At 34.6% G+C, this 23,482-nt stretch overlaps 1 protein-coding gene across 1 annotated transcript in view; it reads right to left on the bottom strand.

The window, feature by feature from the left end:
• The window catches only part of LOC150077259 (uncharacterized), a 196,479-nt gene that overhangs the window by 479 nt on the left and 172,518 nt on the right, over positions 1-23,482 (bottom strand). The window contains exon 16 of the mRNA XM_090385833.1: positions 7,771-7,900. Coding sequence (XP_090241959.1) covers positions 7,771-7,900 — 130 coding nt within the window. The remainder of the gene's footprint in view (positions 1-7,770; positions 7,901-23,482) is intronic.

Raw genomic sequence — 23,482 nt, 5'->3', positions numbered from 1 at the left:
CTACTAACAAAAGAAAGTATCTCTCGATTCGCAAAAAGGTCGAAATTATAGACCTGTTAGTTTAACTTCTGTTCCATGGAATTTAAGAGGCACTAGTTAAAGAAGCAACAGGATCATCTAGACAAGACATCAGTTATAGATCGGAAAAAACATGGGTTTGTTAAGTCTTGTCTGACCAATCTGATTGGATACTATGATGCGGTCACAAAGGAACTGAATGCAAAGAATAATTTTGATATCATATATTTGGATCTTAGAAAGGCTTTTCATACTTTTGCACATGGAAGACTGCTGCACAAATTGGAGCAGTGTGGCACTGAAGGCAAACTGCTGCTATGGATAAAGGGATGGTTGAGTGGGAGAAGACAGAGTGGTAATCAATGGCCACTGCTCTTCGTGGACTAATGTTATTAGTGGAGTCCCTCAGGGTTCAGTGTTGGGTCCATTGTTGTCTGTATTTATTAATGATACTGATGATGGTATATCAGGCTAAATGTCCAAGTTTGCAGACGATACAAAGGTCGGAAGGGTTGTTAATGACACTAATGATAGTACACTGCTGCAACAGGATCTAGAAAAGTTGACAGATGGGCTGAGAGGTGGCAACTGAAGTTTAACATTGACAAATGTAAAGTACTGCACATGGGAAGCAGTAACCCCAGAGTAATGTATCAACTGTGTGGTACTACACTGACAGACGAGAACCAGTGCATTAACCCTTGTATGATAATTGGCTGGTACTACACTAACAGTGGTAGAGAATGAAAAGGTCCTGGGGGTAATTGTGCAGGCAGATATGAAGTTTTCTGAGCAGGGCAGACAGTCTGCAAGAGTAGTTCATGGTGTCTTGTCAATGATATACAGGAATTTTTCTAGGAGGGATAAAAAAGTCATTATCCCCTTATATAAGGCAATAGTCGGGCTACACCTTGAGTACTGTATACAAGTCTGGAGGCCTCATTTTAAGAAGGATGTAGAGCTGCTGGAATGAGTACAGAGAAGGGCATCAAGATTAGTGAATGGAACAAAATGTTGCTCTTATGAAGAAAGGCTAAAGCTTTGCAAATTACAGTATCTGGAGACTAGGCACCAGTGAGGAAATCTGATTGAGGTGTATAAAGTCTTGAATGGTTTGAGCATGCTCAATGCTGATGGAATTCTTCCTCTTGCTCAGAATAATCTCTTGAGAGGGCATAAATTGAAATTGAGAAAAGACAGTTGTAGGATAGATGTGTGGAAGTTTGCCGTCAGTGGGTGGTTGATTGCTGGAACAAACTTCCATCTGTCCTTGTAGAAGTTGATAGCTTAAATAGATTCAAGGTAGAACTAGGTAAACATTTGGAGTGAGTGGATGGGTGAAATGAGATTTTTTTTTTTTTTTTTTTTGGCTGATGCTGATGCCTTTACTAATGCTGATGAAATTATTAGAATGCAGTACAAAAAATGTAGGAGTGTGTAAAAAATTTCTTTGCCCTCTTCAACAGTAATGACATTGTGGAAGAATAAATGTTTGGCTAAAATCCATTATTTGGGTACCACTTGTCTACGTACAGTGAGCATGGTCGTAGAACGAAGTGATTATATGGTCGAATTCTGGGATTGGATGATTAATGTGAAGGCGTTTTTTTTCTGATTGTTTTGTGTCGTCGAGCTAGGGTAGGGTGTTTATCGCCCCTATCCAGCTGTTTTAAAATCAGAAAACAAGTTTGCAATTTAAAAACAATGGCAAGGGGGGAATAAACACCCTAAGCATATCAACCTAGGAGGGCAGTGGATGGGGAAAGCAGTGAGTGGCACCTGCCAATCATTGCTTTGTTCCTGTACATTTGTCAAAATATGGATTAGTACCCAAGATCTGGAGTTATACCACATGTATTGGCACTGGGAAAGAACATAACCGAGAAAAAAAAAAAAAAAAAAAAATAGAAAGTTTAAGGTTACAAACGTTGAAGAAACATTATTTCAATGGTTCACTACACCTGAACCTAGGAAGATCAAAACGACAAAGACCTAGCACAGCCCTGCTGTTGGCCATATTGGCCCTCCAAACCACACTCCTCGCATGTTGCTATCATTCCTTTCTTCGCTGGTGGGGGGAAGACAGTTTTCTGCCTCCTCTCCTCCCCTCCCTTTTGCCCCTCTTTTCACCTAATGGGCATGGGCCTGCCTCACTGATCATCTGGAGTTGTCTTCTCTATTGTCCCCATACTTCTGTCTTTCTTCCCCAGCATTCAGTTCCTCCCCCCCCCACACACTGCCTAACACACCAGTGAATTTCCACACAAGCTATCAAAAACTTATAACGTTCAAATCTAAATCACGACTGCATAAAAACCTCTTTTGGCCTTTTCTTTCCCAGTGCTTATTACCGCCCCCCCCTTTTTTTAGGTCCTAACCACTGAAATCTCAGGAAACTAGGTAGGAAGGTCTTCCAGAGTAAATATAAATCTACTGGGTACCTGGCCTGCCTCCATGGAGCAAAGTGTGAAAACAGTGGGTCCCAATAGGGGCCCAACGGATAAATGGCCAGAAGAACAATGGTACACAACACTACACATATACACAGCCAACACATTAAAAACCCTCTGGCCTTGACAATACTGTCTACACTCACAATGAAAATTATGTGGAGATGGGGAAATCCCTGGTGTTGCAAGACTCTAAACACACTTTACACAAAGAAGTGCTGGATTTTCAACAGACAGTCTGAAGGCTCAATTTGGATGCGACGATTTTGTATGTAACTGTTGGCTAGATTGATTTAAAAACCAAATAAAAACATATTAATACAACTAATATGTAAGTACTGTATATACTAATACTGTATTATTTTCTCTCTCTAATATTTCTTTTGGTTTTTGAATCCACCTTTTTATCAAGTTATTGAGAATTAAAAAAAAAAAATAGGAGGTAGTTTAACTCATCACGGATATAGTGAGTAACAGTTATAACGAGGAAATTTTGTCGGACACTTGATGCTCATTATAACCAAGTTCGACTGTACTCATGCGCAATGTTTTCTTTAAAAATCAATCATAAGAGGTTAAATTTTAGTAGTAAAATTTACACTCTTGGTTATTTTTTAAAATAAAGAGCATTAGAATTGGTTACTTTTATTGTTTATAAAAGTAATAAACACACCCCACACCCCAATGTGTGGGGTGTGCCTCCTTTGGGAATTTTTTTTTTTTGGGGGGGGGGGGCACTTGTTTTCAGGAAGCCCTTTTTTAATGAATGTGAAAAAGCCATCACACTAATCCAGATATGAAGTGCTTTAATTTATTTCTATTATTTGTATTTTATTTCTTTGAGATTAAATGCATTGAAGTATATATTGATTTATAAAATTATGTACAGCAGGCCCCTGTTATAACGTGGTTTGCTTTACACTGATTCGCTATAATGCTGTTCATATATTATAACCCATATCTGACTATAACACTGTCACAGATCACTATAACGCTCTTTTACAGGTTGCATTTTTGGCATATTTAACGAAATCGTTTCATTTGATGGAGTCGATAGCTTGAAAATGAATAGCAAAACAGCATTAAAACGTTTTCCATGCCAACTTGAGAAATTTTCCCATGCTCAGTGAAATTTTCTCGCACGTTAATTTAATTGCAGCACAGTGACTTGTTACGTAGTTCCAAGATCAACATTTTAAAAAATTATCAAGTATATTGCTTGTAATATTTGCGTTATATGCATTTATCCGAAGTCTAGTCATCACATTGTGCGTAATGGACAGTTTACTTGAACATTGTATCGTAATTAATGCAACCAATGCAGTTACATTTTCGAAGAGTTAATAATGGCCGATAGGAATGAAAAAGCAACAATGTCTGGGCGCAGTACGAAGACTATAAATGTAAGAAAAAGACTGAATTTGAAAATTAAATTAGACATTTTGAAGCGAATCGATTCCGGTCAAAGACAAGCGGATGTGTGCCATAATTTAGGACTTGCAAGTTTAACTGTAAGAACAATTATAAAAAAATATAAGGAATTAATTTTAGCAGCGGGAAAGATAGCTGTGCCACTGCAAGCAACTAGGGCTAGGCCGGCTATTAGGATTGAAATGGAAAGACTTTAACTAATTTTATTGAAGATAATATCCAATGCAGAATTCAGTTAAGTTAAATATTATAAGAAGAGAGAGAGAGAGAGAGAGAGAGAGAGATATTAGCCAATATAATTTAAAACTAGTAAGAGCTGGTTGAATAGATTTAAAATCCAGGGAGAAGCCGCAAGTGCAGATCAAGGTGCCGAAACTTTCAAAAAAGAATTTGTCAAAATTATTGAAGAGGGGTATTATGTGTTATACTTCTCAACAAGTTTTTAACATAAATGAAGCGGGACTTTTGTGGAAACGAATGCCTAAAAGAAGTTTCATATTGAGAGAATAAAAAAACATGGCAGGTTTCAAAGCAGTGAAGGATCGGTTGACTTTATTGTTGGGTGGTAACGCTGCGGGGAATTTAAAATTAATACCCCTTTTAGTTTATTTGGAAGAGGGCCAAAGTTCAACCCAAAATCGACACATTTTTTTTTTTTTCATGATTAAATTTATCAATTAAATTAAATCTATTTTGATCAATTAAATTCATGATTTTAATTGAAATTTTAAGTTTAATTTTGATACGTAAGTAGTTACCACATAATTATATACGTATGTAATGCAGAATATTTTATATGTACAAATATTTGAATATTAAATATTTTGACCGACATTTGTGCATCTTTTCACTACCATTTATTATTGATTAGGAAATATCCTATGGCACTGACCGCAACTCACAAATACATGTTACCTTATGGGAATGTGGCACTCACTTAGCGCTCTGGTTTTCCAGAATGAACTATCAGTGTTAAGCGGGGGTCACCTGTATATTCATAGCTAAATTTTAGGTCAAATCTGTTTATTTGCAATCATTCTGGAACTTGGCAGGCATGTGAATTTATAAAAAAATTTAAGTGGGTTTAAGGTATAGATCTTTGGGAATCTCTGCTTTATATAATATATTACATTGATTTCATATTTGAGATCCATTTGGTTGTTTTAATACTAGAACCACTAGCTGCTGTTGTCTAGCTAGAACTGTCACTATCAATCACTTTGACCAGGGCATAAAAACAATCCATGGTCCTAGGAAAACCTTTATTCAGAGATGTCTCAAACAACTGACATTAATTCCACACAGAGTCCAATTATAATGTGACTTCAAAAAAAGAAATAATTTCAAAGAAAGAAATAATTTAAGTTTTTTTTTTCACTTTTATTTTTTATCCTACTTTTTCTCAAAGAAATTTTAATATTTAACTGGAAGAAACAAAAACTTTAGTCAATACGATAATCACAAAAAAGCTATAAATTGAACATTTAATAAATTACCACAAGTAAAAATTTATCTAACAGCCAATCCGTAAAAATTTTTATTTTTTTGGCAAGGTTTTATATTTATACATCACATCAATTTATTTGAATGTTATTAGAGTAGTGGCATTGATAATCTACCCAGTATCACAATATGCTGTCATTTGTTTGTTTCAAACAGCTGGTGAAAGAGAAGGATAACAATGATAGAGAAGAAAAAAGGAGTTATGGTCGAGTAGTGGAATTACTCTACCATTATATTTGGTTTTAATTCTGTATGATTGTTTGTATTGTCATATTTCTGAGTGTGCCTTTAGGTTCCCTGAAAATTATCACATTCTTGTTTTAAATCTTCCCTTAATTTTCCTGTCATTGATCTTTAAGATTATGCAAGTAATAAGATAAAATGTCAAGGATTTGTTGAAAAAGTGTGTATATATTTCACAGTTGCAAATGAATACAGATATTGTTTCACAAGCACCAAATATTAATTTAAAATATTATCACTTTTTAAGTTCACCCACTGTAGGAGGTGAACTTTTAGTGATTACCTTTAGGGCCTTATACACCTCAATTATTATATATCTGAAGATTACCAATTATTCTACCCAAACAACCAAATTCCCAGTCTCTCTTCTGTACATTATAATTTCATGCCTAATTTGGATATAAATTAATATAAATTACTTCATTTCAGAATCATTTTTGCAAATAATTATGAATAGTGTTAAAATAATTTCTTAGCCAAAACAATTGTTAAATTATTGCCACTTTTGACTTGAACCAGATTCATTCTTTTTCATTTAAATTAACTATTGGCTGTAATTATGTTTTTACTAAATATTTTAAATTCAGTGTATTTTTTTCATAACATTTAACAAACATGCATTAGCTAAACATGTTAGCTAAATAATAAATCCCAATTTTTTACCCTTCTCTCTGCATTATGGTTCTGTTTCACTTCTATAAATTCAGTTCACACACAAGAAAATATATTTACAACTTCTAAATCTCTTGTATTTAAAACACGTTTTTTATACACTTGCTTCTAACTCCCTTGTCTGACTCTCTTAACATTTTGGATAACAGAATTATTCCTCGTGAGACTATATACGTTAAAATTTGTGCTAATTGTAGTGTCATTAGAATTTATTATCATGTTCCTGAAATGAGTTAACAATCTGCTGGCATGTGGCACAGATACACCGTCATCATGAAGGGTCGGCAATGACAAAAAGGCTTGATAGCATTCACATCGAGCGTTGATCAGATGACCCAGAAAATGCCATGAAAACAGTCCCCAAACTGTAAAACTACTGCCTCAGGTTGCTTTCTCCAAATGCAGAGAAGTCCATCAAGCAAGGATAGAGTTGGAAACGAGAATTATCAGACTATGTGACAGATTTCAACATGCTGCTGGTCCTGTGTTGGTGCTGACATGCCCATGCAAGGCACAGTTTCTAGTGTCTTGCAGTAAGCATGAGTACATGTGATGGTCAACGACTGCCATGCCTATATGGATTAGTTTTGTTATTCCTACATTGTACTGGGTAGTTAATTGGGCCACTGTGCTGTGTCACTGATGTGTTACAAGACAAGACACATGATGCCCAGCACAGGTGTTGACCACATGTGACCTCTGGCTGGTTGTTCGATCACTGCTAAGCCAGTCAAGGTGAAATAATGACATCACAGAACAGGTCCACTTAACCATGTTGGCCATTGTCCAGATACTGGCACCTGGATGTCTTGCCCCCACAATCATTCCACAGTTGAAGCCAAAAAGTTCTTGACGTCGACACATTCTTCCTCGCAGACACTCAAAAAGTGATTGCCATGTGCGTGAATTACAATCTTATAACAGCTGTTCTCGACCTTGTGCAGGAACGGACTCATAGGCCAGTCCGTTCCTGCACAAAGGGTGTTGCTAATGCAGTGCTAACTGTGTGCGTGATTATATATATTATTTTATTATAAAATTTTGATTTTAATTTTATTTTGACATTAATAACAATTTAATGTTTAGCTATGAAGTCAAAATAGGAGAAAAAATAATTAATTTTCAAAGTATTTATGCACATAGTTTTTCAGTTTTTAGAAACTTCCAGATTCCTCAAAAAAACTCAGCGTAAGTGGCATATGTGCTGCCTGAAAACTCACCTACAAAAAGAGCTAATGGAGTATTTGGGAAATATTCTCTGTTAGGGGTAGATATGTGATTTACGCTATATAGAAGAAAAATAATACTAGGAACATAAAAGAAAGCCTAATTTTTTCAATGCATAGGGCATGACTGTTGATGATATGTATTAAAGTAAAAAGTTGGTGAACATCAGTTTTATTTATTAATAGTTCATAAGATTTAATTGGTTATGTGTAGAGTTTTCACTTACCCTGCTTTTCTTGATGTTTTTTTGATGATAACTTATCTTTAATAAATAATTCAAACATCTGTGTTTCTGAGAACCATTCAAGAAATAACTGAATACCACAGGATGGTGCAGATTTGCAAAATGCCTCTTTCTGAAAACAGAAAAAATATTATTTTAGGAAATAAGTTCCTCATAATGGGATATTTACAATTTAGTTTATTTTGTAGCAAGCATATATTTCATACTGTATATAGTTTGAGTTTACAGCTTGCAATGAACCCAGCCACTGTTAGATAACTAAACTATTAGAGATAACCACAACTTCTGTTGCCCCCTTCATTCACACCCTAAAAACCAAATCAGAGATTACATAAAATATGTCCGAGTGAAATCTTTAATCATAATTACGTTCTCACTTACATCAGCCTAAATACTACATTTACTCATCCATATGATGCCTACACTTATAAAACACATTCCTGTTTTGCAGTAAAATTATTAAAGTTTTATATTTCTACACAATGTGGGCTGAATTGGATTACTTTTGAAAGTTAGGGAATCCTAGACCTCTATTATTCATAAAATCCATAAAAGTAATTAGCATTTAGCATTAGCAAAGGCAAATGATGCAAGAAAGCAAGCTTATATAGCATCAGCCAAAAAAAAAAACAAAAAAACGAGAAAAAAACCCTTATTCCACCCATCCACTCGCTCCAAATGTTTGTCAAGTTCTGCCTTGAATCTATTGAAGCTATCAACTTCTACAACGACAGATGGAAGTTTGTTCCAGCAATCTACCTCCCGCTGGCTAAAGGCAAACTTCCACACATCTATCCCACAACCGTCTTTTCTCAATTTGAATCTATGCCCTCTAAGGCAATTATTCTGAACAAGAGGAAGAATTCCATCACCATTGAGCATGCTCAAACCATTCAAGGCTTTATACACCTCAATCAGATCACCTTGCAGGTACTTAGTCTCCAGACACTGTAATTTGCAAAACTTAAGTCTTTCTTCGTAAGAGCAACCCCTTGTTGCATTCATTAATCTTGTTGCCCTTCTCTGTATTCATTCCAAAAGCTCTACATCCTTCTTAAAATGAAGCCTTCAGACCTATATACAGTACTCAAGGTGTGGCCTGACCATTGCCTTATACAAGGGGATAATCACCTCCTTATCCCTGCAAGAAAAATTCCTGTATATCATTGACACAACACCATGAGCTACTCTTGCAGACCGTCTGCACTGCTCAGAAAACTACATATCTGACTGCACAATTACCCCCAGGTCCTTTTTGTTCTCTACCACTGTCGGCATAGTACCACAGAGTTTATATGTTACTCTGGGATTACTGTTTCCCATATTTGTATAGTACCTTACATTTGCCAATGTTAAACTTCATTTGCCACCTCTCAGCCCATCTGCTCAACTTTTCTAGATCCTGTTGAAACAGTGTACTGTCATTAGTGTCATTAACAACACTGCCAACCTTTGTATCGTCTGCAAACTTGAACATTAAGCCTGATATACCATTCAATTCATTTATAAATACAGAAAACAACAATGGACCCAACACTGAACCCTGAGGAACTCCACTATTAAATCATACCTTTATCCATAGCAGCAATTTGTCTCGAATGCCACACTGCTCTAATTTGTGCAGCAGTCTTCCATATGCAACAGTATCAAGGGCCTGTCTAAGATCCAAATATATGATATAAAAGATATTCTTTGCATCCACTTCCTTTGTGACCACATCATAGTATCCAATAAAATTGGTCAGACAAGACTTTCCGTTTAAAAAACCCATGCTGTGTCCGAGCTATAACTGAAGTCTTGTCTAGATGATCCTGCAATGCTTCTTTAACCAGTGCCTGGAACAGAAGCTAAACTAACAGGTCTGTAATTACTTGTGTCTCCCTTTGATCCTCCTTTGTGGATTGGGGTCACATTTGCACATTTACAGTTCATTGGTACCTCCCCTGAGTGCAGGGTAGCTCTCATAATTATGGCTAAGGGTTTGCTTACTTCCTTTGCTACCTCCTTTAATATAACTGGATAGATTCCATCCACCCCAGGTGCCTTTCTTATGTTAATCTTCAACAATTTCTCCTCCACTTTACTCTCAGTTATTACAAGATTATCTAGCTTACTGCCATAGTTTAATACACCTCTAGCATTCCCCTCCCTGAATAACTCCTCATGTGTGAATGTAGATGCAAAGTATTCATTTAGTTTGTTAGCTCCCTGAGCAGGATCATCAACAGTTGAACCATTGATATCAAGTGGACCAATCTGATTCATCCCCTTCCTTCTAGAGTTTACATAAGTAAAGAACTCTTTGCTGTTTTTCTTTGCATCCTTTGCCAAAGATTTCTCGTAATCTGCATTCGCCTGCCTAACTGCCTTTATGACTTGGTTACAGACTAGCTTATATCTATCATAGGCTTCCATGTCACCCATTAATTTATATGTATCCCATGCATTTTTCTTCTCTGCTATATGTCTCATTAGTTCATCTGACATCCATTTAGGCCTAAACCTTGAACAATATTTCTTAGTTGATATGTAAAGCCTAGTAGCTTGCAAGATTAATTCTTTGAATGCTTCCCATTTTGAATTTGCTGTTGGTAACATCTTCAGTTGGTCCCACCATATAGAATTTAAATACTGTCTCAGACCACCATAGTGACCTTTACAAAAGCAAAAACCCTTCCCTTTACCCTTGATGGTAGTTATCTCTTTGAGTAAATCCCACTTCAGCACACTGTGATCACTGCCACCCAGTGGTTCCTTTATCTGCAGATTAATGCATGAAGAATCACTACTGATAATCAGATCAAGAGTATTACTCCCTCTAGTTGCCTCCCAAACATGCTGCTGTAGAAAACAATCATCCAATAAATCCACAAAAGCCTTGCTAGTGTGCGAGTGACCAAACCACAAATTCCAGTCAATCTCTGGGAAATTAAAATCCCCCATTATAAGACACTGATTTACTGGCTCACTTTATTTCTCTGCACAATTGCTCATTATACTTATCAGATTCATTAGGCCTATAACACACACCTACTCTCGTTTTTCCTTTCCCAGTGCTTATGTCACACGAAACAGACTCAACATTGCATTGTCCACCAACATCAATTGGATGCACTTCCTTAGATTTTGTGTTTCTTAACTAGCAGCATAACCCTCCTTCCTTCCTGTCCTGTCTATCCTTTCTTTACACATTGTACTCCCCAAATTCCAATTCTGCAATGTCTGTGTGACACCACATTTCTGATATCCCAACAATATCTGCCTTTGATGACTTGACTAGCACTTCAAGCTCATCGAATTTATTAACTATACTCCTAGCATTGGTGTACACACAAGTATACATGCACCTGTTTCTACTCTTAGTTACCCTGACGCAGCCCATGTATTTACTTGTTCCACTATGACTCCCAACAGTCCTGGAAATCCCCTGCACCCTGTTTCCCAGACTGCTGCTCATTCCAATAGAAGGAATGCAAGAATCACTTTCACCTTTGCCAGCAGCTACTGTTAATCTATTAGTCCGTATATCCCCCCCCCACAAGCTAGCAGTTTTCCGATCCACCTAACACTGCCTCGATAGCATCAGCAAATATTCTTGCACCCTTTCTATTTAAGTGTATCCTATCCCCATAGAAGCAGTCTCTCCTGTTAACAAGAACAGACCAGGCTGTGAAAAAATCTACCACTTGAGCCTTGCACAATCTCTCCAGGGCCGAATTGATCAACAAGGCTCTCATCATATACTCCCTCCTATTGTGTCTGGAAGAATTGTAGACACTTTCAAATTCAACTCTAACTCATGGCTTTTTTTCAGCATCGACTTGTACTTGTTAAGTAATTCTGCCAGTCTCCTACTCTTAATATCAGTAGTGCCAACATGTACAATAATATCACCCTTTGTACCCCTAAAAGATATCTGCTCTACAACATCATCAACCTTTGCCCCTGGCAGACATACCCTGGTCCTGTTCCATCTATCCTTTTTGCACAATATGTTCCCCGTTTTCCTGACAATAGTCACCTACAACAACTAGTTCCTTTGGGACCAACGCATTCTGCCTTGGGGGTTGTCGTTGTGTTGCACAATGTTCAAATGCAAGCTCTGGCATTAATGTAGGCAGCTGAGAGCTTGAAGGGCCCCTCAATTTAAATCCTTTGAGGGCATCCACCCTGTCCTTCAAGCTCTCATATAAGTCCATAACAATGCTAAGTTTGCGCCTGACTTCCTCACACTCCTTACATCGCATGCACACAAAGACATTCCCCTTGGTAATATCATGTCCCATTCCTGATTGCTCCACAAACATCAAACAAGCAGTGCATTTCAATAGACTGTGATTCAGAGAACAACTGCCCCCCCCCATTTCTCCCCTGAGCCACAGTACTTCCATTAGTTTGAGCCTTTTGCTTTGCTTCTCTGAGTCATGATTTCTATTCAAATTCTATAAAATTCGAATACAAAATATAACCCTAAACTTCTATCCCAATGCAGTTATAACACTATATATATATACATACATACATATATATATATATATATATATATGTGTGTGTGTGTGTGTGTGTGTGTGTGTGTGTGTGTGTGTATTTCGGTATCGAATATTATCTCCGAGTTACGTTATATTACTTTCTTATCCCCTATCAACTTATATGTATTAATTTATGATGCTACGTATGTAAAAACTAGGTCGCTATATTTATTTAGTTAAAGAAGTACAATTCAATTGACAATGAAATTTAATAAGATTAATAAATTTTACTGATTAATTGATACTACTATACTCGCTATCTAGTTTTCCGTTAAACCTTATGCTATATAGTTCAGTGCCCACGGTGTATAACAATGGCAGCAAGTTACAAACGGTTAATCTACGGACACGAGGTATTATTTACTTTCCAAATCACGCTACCTAAATTCAAAATAAACCACAGAGCTTGACTAGGTCTATAAGCTACTTATAGAAATTAATTTAATCTAACAATTAAGTCAATAAAGCAGCTAAATATAATTAAAAACTTTGCGTTTGCGGGAGCTGCAAAACTTGTCCAACACGTGGATTTCATACTATTACCGATACTAAGTAATAACCTACAAAATCTCTATCTAAATTCAAATTAAACTACAGTATTGTTACTAGGAATATAAAACAACTCTAAAAAATAAATTAATATACCAATTTAAGTCAATAAAAAAGCAAAAATTTAAGAAAACTTCTCTACTAGCTGGAGCCGTAAAAACTTCGCCTGTTCATGTGTACTCTCGCACCCATAATAAACAAATAACTTTTCACCTTATGCAATAAAAAATTCAGGTTTTCTAATTATTTATGTAGGTTTTCTAGTTATTTATTCTTCAAATTTAGGAACACAAGACAGATCTACAAGAAAGACCTACTAAAAATTTATGCTAGTTTTTTGGCTACTTATAAAATTTAGTAATGCAAGCTGGATTACTAAAAGCAGTAAGACAAAGAACTATTCCAAATTTTAAAGGAAACAAAAAAATAAATAAATAAATAATTTGAAAAATTTAAATGTGCAAAAAGAAAAATTTTCATTGACACTTTGTCAACCAATTTCTCAACTAATAGGAAAAGCTTCTAGCAGGATGCCTATATGATTAGCAGTCTGTGCACAAAAGGATATGATTTATACATTTTTGCTGTTACTATGCTGGTTGCTATCTTACAGGTATTGAGTTATTTAGCAGTGGATGAAGTAAGCATTAACAACTTTTTTAAATACAATGCTAGATGGAATTATTCAAAGTAGACATTTGAAAGCAATCATTAGGAAACACAAGGAGGTGTTAAAGTAAAGCAATAAATCAGCAGGAGAAAATACTAAGCAGCTTGCAAGCATCATCACTGGGATTATCAAAAGCTTAAAGAAAGTAATCTAATAAGGGCAGATCACAAGAGATTTTGAATATGACACTGATGTGGAAAGCAGAATTAAAAAATAATGTTACAACTCCTTAATTACAAAAATTAGATATTTATACTAGTGTTTAGATATAATTTTTTTTTTGTTTCAGCATCCCCACTAACAGCAAGAGAACAATTATTTTTCTTTTTAAACCAATTAATAAATAGCATAAAGCTTCACAGTACATATAAAATTCATCTCAAACTCCTCAGAACAGTTTATCTTATTTAGATGAATCATGAATAAGGTGCAGATTAGGGATGCATGGGCTGCTCACTTAGACTCAATATATGATTCTCAGTTAGCACATGTTTGTTAATAGAGGCATCTGTTATCTGATGAGAGACCAGTAAGCCTTAAAACAGCTGTTTAGGTCAACAAATGGTGTAATTTCTAATGTAAGTATAAGATATGGAAAAACTGACTTTTCAGCCACTGGAGGCACTAAGTTTCCCGAAGGCAGAAATTGAAAACAGAAATGCAACAATTTTTAAATTATTCCAATATTTAAATATATTTTTAAATATTAGTTTGTATTTAAATATAGCAACTTTTATTATTTTATTTTTATTTCATTATTTTTATGTAGTATTCTGAATAAACACATGAAAATCTGCTGCATATAAGCCAAGATATATTTAAAAAACCAAATAAGTTCAGGGTTTCGTATCTAGTGCTATAAATATTTAAATAAACTCGATAAATTTTACAAATGGCTACTGTGCCACTCTACACGTACTTCTATGTGACACTTCATCTTAACCCACCTAGAACTTGTAATCATTCCTCAAATTGATAAGCTGGATGACATCCCCATTGCCTGCATATTGGATGAGCTCACATGACATGTATGCATTGACCTTTCTGCCATTAAAGGTATACAAAACAGACTTTTCCCTCAGTATCTCAATCTTCATATTCTCTTCCAATAGTAGGGCAAAGATATCAAATAAGCATTTTCCATCTCTAACTACTTTAATTACAGTGAAACATTTCACTGTAATTAAAGTAGTTGTGGACATTCAGGCTTGGATCCCAACTAGAAGTATCAGAATTATAAGTTAAATTATTGCTTCTCCAAAACAGACACTTTTGGTGTTCCCTTTTCATATTTTAGTAAGCATAATTAACATACATGCATATTTTTTGTAGGCCAACAAGATTTAAAAAGGAGGTCTGTAATATTACAGCAATACTAATTAGACTTGTAATGGTCATGGATTGTTCATGGAGCAAATTGCAAAATATATTATTAATATGCTCACCACTGATGGTAGGAATGTTTACAGATTTATTTGGACTATCCAATGCAGTTCCATGGTGCACATCACTTAGCAAGGCAATAAAATTTAAAATTTACAAACTGAGAGATGCTGCTGATAGAATAAAAAAAAAAAAAAAAAAAAAAAAGTAGTAGCAGTAGTAGTAATAGAGGCATGTTATGCAAGTATGCAGCATCAGTCAAAATAAAAAAAACAAAAACAACTCCCTCTAAACATTTGTCCAGTTCCTCCTTGAATTTATTTAAGCTATCAACTTCCACAATGACAAATGGAAGTGTTTGTTCCAGCAACTAACCACCCGCTGGCTAAAAGCAAATTTCCACATATCGAGTCTACAACTGCGGTTCCTCAATTTGAATTTATGCCCCCTCAGGTTAGTAATCTGAGCAAGTGGAAGAATCCAATCAGAATTCAGTGTGCTCAACATTCAAGGCCTTATAATCCTCAATCAGATCATCTCGCAGGTGCCTAGTCTCCAGCTGCTGCAATTTGCAGAACTAAAGCCTTTCTTGGTAAGAAGACCCCTTCGTTCCCTTCACTAATCTCATTTCCCTTCTCTGTACACGCTCAAGCAACTCTACATCCTTCCTAAAATGAGGCCTCCAGACCTGTACACAGTACTCAAGGCTGGACCTTCATCATGAATCATGCACTTCAAACAAGAATAAGAAATGGTGGTTATTTAAGTAGCTACATAGGAAGTTTAATCGAAATTTGTTTGCGTAATATTAGCAAACTATAAGTTCTACTTCACCAGATTGCCAAATGCCTCCCCCCCCCATAATTTTTAACACTCATACCAAATACTTGCTATGAAGTATTGTAGCAAGGCTGTATACAGGATTCAGGGATGTGGTTACATAAAAAAAAAAAAAAGTGTGGGTAATACAACAATAAGGGCTGTATTACCCACACAGCTGTAATACAGCTATAACACATTTCTTTCAAAAAATATTTTGAAAGGGTCACTCACGAGCTGGATTTAGGGAATAATTTCGACATTGTTTATTTAGATTTCAGCAAAGCTTTTGACTCAGTCCCACATGAGCGGTTGCTTTATAAGCTGGAACAGGTTGGAATCACTGGGAAAATCCTTAGATGGATAGTAGGATGGCTTCAGGGCAGGAGGCAGAGGGTTGTGATAAATGGCTATTCCTCAGATTGGGTTGATATAAGAAGTGGGGTTCTCCAAGGATCAGTATTGGGACCACTGTTGTTTTTAATTTTCATAAATGGCATTGATGAAGGGATAGAGGGCGTGATGTCTAAATTTGCAGATGATATTAAAATTTGTAGAGTAGTTAATGATCACTGTCAAACTGAGCTTCTTCAGAGAGACCCAGATAGACTTCAGGAATGGTCAGAAAAATGGCAACTATGCTTTAATCCAACAAAGTGTAAGGTATTACACCTGGGAAACAGTAATCCCAAAATAACTTATTCAATTGGTGGAGTTCAACTAACCCAGTACTGGAGGAAAGGGACTTGGGTGTTATGATACGCTCAGACATGAAATTCTCTGAGCATTGTAAACAGGTTGCAAGGAAGGCCCATGGTGTCCTATTGATGATCTATCGAATTTTTTGCAAGTAGAGATAGGGATGTGATAATCCTATTATATAAGGCTTTTGTTAGACCACACTTGGAATACTGTGTTCAAGTATGGAGACCGCACCTAAAGAAAGACATCGAGCTTCTTGAAAGGATGCAAAGACGGGTAACTCACCTGGTGAGATTGGCAAAAGGGCATCCTCATGAAGAAAGACCTTGAATATGTGGGTTGCAGAGTTTGGAAACTAGACACTTTAGAGGAGATTTGATTGAGGTGTTTAAGACTCTGAGAAGCATCAGTAAAATGAATGAGGACGAAATTTTCAAATGTTTAGATTGGACTGCAGGAACTTTTATTTTAGCCAGAGAGTTATAAATTACTGGAATAAGTTGCCAACATGGGTGGTAGAGGCTGACAGATTGGGGAAATTCAAAGGTCATCTGGATAGTACCTTCGAGTGAGGGAAGCGCATAGGATGATAGGTTTAATTTCCTTTTCTTTTATTAATTTTTATTATTATTTATTTATTTTTTCTTTTTTTATCATTGTTTTATTCGGTTTGTTTTTTTTTTTTGGCTGGTGCAGCATAAGCCATAGGCTTTCTTGCACCATGCGGCCATTACTAATACTAATACTAATAAAAAAATAACACTATCAATGGACTGCAATAGGTACAGGTAATTTTGACTAGCAATACCTCATACTTAAATGAAATACTGAATTGAAGGTGATGCATCACATTACTTTCCTAACTACTTTAGCACCAGCAGTGTCCAGCCATTTTGATTGAGGACAATTTTCCCCTGCTGACACATACCACTTTCTCTTGAGAATAAGAAATGGTGGTTATTTAAGTAGCTATATAGGAAGTTTAATCGAAGTTTGTTTGTGTATCAGTAGCAAAATTATAAGTTCTACTTCACCAGATTGCCAAATGTGGGCCCCCCCCATGATTTTTAACAACCATACCAAATTAGCCACGAAGCCTCCTGTGGTGGTGATCCTGATGGTACAGTAGTTTCGCTACTACTGTGTTTTCTCTCTGGAATACATCGATATATTCCTATGCATTATACTGATTATCTGTTAATTTTTTAAAAAGTGAAATTTCTTGCTGTTTGCAGACTGTATGTAGAAATTCAAAAAGGGAGGTGGGGTTGTTATCCTATTACAATAAAATAATTCAGTGTGAGCAAAAACAATGAAAATGGACTAAACTAATAAGTGAAAATAAAACTGCCAAAATGAAATGCTTGAAAACAAACCAATTTTAAATTATATCAGTTTTTACTTAAAAGTTAATTGTGTTATTTACTAAAAGTTAGTTGATTGAAACTCAAACACATACAATGATAATAAATAAATTAAAAAATAAGTAAGCAACCATTACAGTGAATTTCATTTTTCTAAATTATTCCAAACCCATAAGGATTATGCCTAGTGCATTTCATTTTCAAAATACTTTACCACCACACCCTTTTGGCATCTCTCATATTGTGGATATAACTTCGCAACTGTGATGGCTTGTTGTTATTACCTGGGTACCTGCCCGCCCACTGATGATGAAGCCCAATAGCTTCGAAACGATCGTCTGGGTGGTGGTACCGCTGAAAATAAATAACAGTAGTCTTCTCTAATAGAGAAGTGTTATTTATTGGAAGTAATGCAATAGTAGCTATCTTGTTGTGAAGGCAACCACATTATGAGATACAATTAAAACGATGCCCTTTATGCTACATACTTAGCTCAAGTTTATGGGTTAACTATGGTGTATTTACACCGATACTATATAGTTAATTACCAAAACCCATAAGGATTATGCCTAGTGCATTTCATTTTCAAAAGGACTTAACAGAATAAATAAATAGTAATAATGAATTCATTATGCATAATAAGTAAAACTCAACCAACTTCAAGAAGTATCAATTGTTTTAGAAAACACTCAGTGCTTGAAGCAAGGGTTTTTCTTTACTATGCATCTGCCATATTGTCCATTCATTCTACAAATAAGTGCCTAAAATTTCCAGCATTGCAATTAATGCATGCATAATCCAATATATGTATTAAAATAATATCTCCACAATTAACTTAGAGTAAAATGTTGTTACAATGAATACCACTTAAAATTCAAGTAAAAGAAGATGTACAAAAAACAGAATATGGAACATAGAATATGCTTCAAGTTTCCATGATTTCTTGTCCTTCATCCTAGAAACATTCCTGTATATGGTTAGTCTAATTCAACTTAGTGCAGTCTGAACCCACATATTTTCAAGTGCACTACAGTTGAATTTTTGTTTTAAATGAAGTAAAAAAAAAAAAAAAAAAAAAAAATGATCGCATAAAAATTAATAACAAACTACTGAACTGTATTTCTGAATGGGTGGTTTACAAAATTTTATTTGTAGAAGAATAAGAGAAATTTACCTCAATGATACGTAGAACACTTCCTAATGACACTCTCCAGCAAATAAATGAAAATAAAATTAATGCAAGATGATTGCATTATTAAATTAATTAAAAAACAATAAAAAATTAAAACAAGTAAAACATTTAAAAATTAAAAAATTAATTGTTTTTAAATTAATTTTATTACTGTAATCATTTTGCATTAATTTTATTTTCATTTATTTGCTGGAGAGTGTCATTAGGAAGTGTTTTACGTATCATTGAGGTAAATTTCTCTTATTCTTCTACCAATATTGAAATACAATGAAAACATATTGAGCATCTAGCTCTGTCTTATACTAATTAGAATTTCATATTGTAGTGTATTTATTATAAAAAAAAAATGTTTTAAAAAAAATAATCTTCTTTGAACAAATACTTATGGTTTTGTTCAACATATTTTGCCATTTTATTTATTTAATGATTTTAAAGTCTAAGTAAAGTTTTTTATAGTTTAAGTATAATAATGCAAAAATTACAACTTCTGTATATTAGAAATGTGCAGCAGAAGTTATCTGAACAAATAATGACTATTTTAAAATAATTTTCAGTGTTATTTGTTAGAATGAAATGATTCATGCTTCTCTTTGAAGTTTGCTCAAAGAAATTTTATCATTTATTAATTTTATTAAATATATTATTTTATTCCTGTATATTCTCTTATCCCCTTTAGCTGTTAAATTTTTGAAGAAAGAAACTTCAATCACAAAGTTTCTTGATTGAAGTTTCAACCCAGGAACAATGAAATTGCTGGGAAATTCAAGACAAAACTGTTTTAATTATCTTATAATGTTCCATAAAAAAAGTGTTGTTGTCTTATGGCAGCGAAGTTCTTCCAACATTTATCAATTGCAAGCATTTTATACTCATATTTTTACCAACAGCATCCTTCATATAGGAATAAAAGTAGAGAAACTGTCATAAAATTAGGTTGCCACTGCTGCTGCCAACAATGCACATGTTCTCCATTTATTTCTGCTCAGATCAGATCATTCCAGCTTATAACAGCATTAAACACATGAAAATAGAGTAATGAAATTTTATTTATTCATAAATATACATCTAATCTTGCTAATACAAAGTTCAAGGGACCTAAATTTTCATGTTTTGTAATAACAAGGTCCCCCAAAAGTGTCAAAATTTTACAGTTTTTTTTTTTTTTTGGTACATCTAAAAACAATAATAAATAATAATATCAAAAATAAATTAATTTAATTTAAATTAATAAAATAAAATAAAAACAAAAGCTTTGTATAACAATACAGTAATAGGAATAACATTTTTTAGTGATTTTATTTTATTTGTAAGATAAACTAAGAAAAAAACAATTAATGGAAATGAAATTATTGTACAGTATATATTTTGATATATACAATATTTTAGTATCACAGAAAAAAGAATTACAATCTTAATATAAAAGGAAGACATACAAACCATTAACTTTTTAATAAATTAATCTAATTTAAAGAAAGAATCCAATGTTTTTTGCAGTTTTTGTCCTATATGCATTTTTAACTAAGGCACAGACATTATCAAATGCAATAGTTGTTTCTTTATCAATGTTACTGCAGGCCAACATTCTCTATTACATTCAATGCATTTTGGGTATCTTTTTTAGATGGCAGTTTGTGTGTGTGTGTGTGTGTGTGTGTGTGTGTGTGTGTGTGTGTGTGTGTGTGTGTGTGTGTGTGCGCGTGTGCGTGCGTGCATGCTGCTTCTTCACTTTTGCTGTTGCTGGTTACAAAAACATCATCGTTTTGTTTGGTACTCAGCAGCAATTCTGGTGTTGGCATTGCAGTGGTAGCAACTTCATTATCCACCTTCACAAACTCTTTAAATTCGCCAACAAAATCCATATGCTCCTTCAAATTCTTCCATTCCTCAATGTTGCTATCGCATTCATCTGCTGGACCATGTTTTTCAATGATATTCTTTCCAAAGCCACTCTTTCTGAAGCAGTTGATTATTACACTTGATGCAATACTGTCTCAAGTAATAACAAGATTGCGGATAGCATCCAAGACATTCCAATTTGGCTGCAAATTGTTCTCTCCTTCTATGTTATAGATCAAGTACCTTATCAGGTGGGTTTCTGTATGCTCACTTGAGGTTATAAATAATGCCTTGATCCAGTGGTTGCATTAAACTGGTGACACTGGGGTAAAAACAACAGCCACATATTTGTCAACTTAAATGTCTCAGCAGAATGAGGTGTACAACGACCTAGACTCATCAAATTGTTCCTTTTTTCTGAAGTCATTCTTCTGTCCATGTTTGATAACCAAGACTGAAAATTTTGACCGTAAGCCAAGCACTTCTACTGGCCTCATAATCACAGGGAAGTTGGTTAACTGCTTTAAAACATCTTAGCTTGGAAAACTTATCAATCACAAGTGGGCATAGTTTTGTACTGTCATCTGAATTGCAGCATAACAGAACAGTGAGTCTTTGTTTACTAAATTTTCCACCATGACAAGACTCTTCAAAATAGCAAATGTTTTGTTTTGGCAGCAGGTTATAAAATAAACCTGTCTCATCAAGATCCTTTGCTTCATATTTTTCAAGAATGGGCCGTACAGAAAAAGCTACCAGTCTGTAGCTTTTTCCTTGTCAACTAATTCAGACTCATCACAAACATTTCCTGAAACTAAGTTATTCCTATTTTTAAATCTTTGGAGCCAGCCACTGGTGCATTTGAAGTCACTAATTCCATGTTGCTGAGCTAGATAATTTGCTTTTTCTTGAAAAATCAGACCTGATATTGACAAATTAAATGCACACATTTGTTGGTACCACTCAAAAAGTTTTGTTTCAAGCTCCTTGTGTTTTGCATCATGAATTCGTTTCCTATTTTTCATCGCTGCTGCAGTGTCAGGCATTTCAAGTGTTTTTCGGTTTTTCAGTATTGTAGATAAAGTAGGTAAAGGGATGTTGTATTCCTTTGCAATGTCCGTTTTGCTTCTTTCCATTCTATCAGCCTCTTGTATAATTTTTAGTTTAATTTGTAGGCTTAATACCGTCTGTTTACGTTTTGTAGCCATAACACTCCTAGATAAGATTTAATATAAACAAATTTTAAATTTGTTTATATTAAATTTCCAAAAAACACATTAGCTCAGATAAAATGGCACAAAAATAGATTGCTGTATATGGTAGCAAAAGACTCATTGAACTAGGGTAATAATTGCAACTGACCTTATTCCCGCAGAGAGCAAGGGAGTGCATGTAAACAACTTAGAAAAACTTTTTATTCTTTTGTTGATTTAACAACTCATCCTTCAGAAAGATGTTTTTCAGAGTGCACTTAACGTTGATAGCTACCATAAACTGCTTTTGTTTACACAAAACTAATTTCTAAATTCCATCCTTCGGGAAGTAGGAAGCCGGGTGGCCAGAGGCAATAAATTGGACAACTCTATCAAGATTTGTATTAAACATACAAAATGACAATATTTATTTCTCATGGGGTGAAAAAGAAATTTGTAATACATATTAACCGAATTTTGTAATAAACGAATATATTTACATAGAAAAGCCTATCCTTTCATAGGGGAATGATATGTGCTTCATATAAGCAAGTACTTTGTATAAAACGAGACTTTATTGTATATTGTTATTTTCTGCTTTAAGTGTTGATAAGAAAGGCATAAGTTTATTAATTCCTCTGTTGTAAGAAATAAAAGTTCTTTATAGACGAGATGGGATTTGAACCTAGGCCTTTTACACAGTATTACTAGATATTTATACATAATATAATTGACATGGAAGAAAAAAGACCTCTTCATTCCCAATGAAGAAGTCTTTTTTCCCCCACCATGAGAGGAACTAAGTTTATTCAGCTGCAGCAATAGTAGTGAGTGTTTGAGCATGAGAGAGAGAGAGACCCCTCTCTTTAAAAAGCATTTTCTGTAGTTGTTGTTATAACAGTATGAAAGGCAAAGAAAAGAGGGCACAAAATAATGTCACAACCAAACATTTTCTGTGTAAATGTTTGTGACATTATGCAAGGAGAACTTTTGTTTTATTACCTCTGGAAAGATGCAACAAAGCATCAGAAAGGCAAAGAATAAAACAAAAAGTGACAAGGTTCTTTTAACAGTTTTCAAATGACAATGAATACCTATCATTATAAAATAGTATTTTGAAATATATCTATAAATCTTGTACTGTTTAAAATTCTTGAGTAAAAAAAGTTCTGACATGCTACAGTAAGGCTTAACTTATTACAATCAGTAAACACGAATTTTCTTTTGTGTTATGCCCAACCCATCTGGTTTAGAAGTATTTGTAACTGCACGTTCTGACTTCTAATTATCTATTACCAGATGTCACAAATGCATTGCCTTAAGATATTTTCAGTAGCACCAAAAGTATATTTGTATCCTTTTCAGATCAATATTAATATAATTCAAGTTGGTAACAATTTAACACACATTTTATTGATATTTTTCTGATTGTTGTTACAATTTTTTTTTTATTTACT

This window comes from Mastigoproctus giganteus, chromosome 12 (genome assembly GCF_048544385.1).
Source record: "Mastigoproctus giganteus isolate SK-2022 chromosome 12, ASM4854438v1, whole genome shotgun sequence".
Lineage (NCBI taxonomy): Eukaryota > Metazoa > Arthropoda > Arachnida > Uropygi > Thelyphonidae > Mastigoproctus > Mastigoproctus giganteus.
The sequence above is the reverse complement of the archived record's forward strand: the minus strand, read 5'-3'. Positions and strand labels throughout refer to the sequence as shown.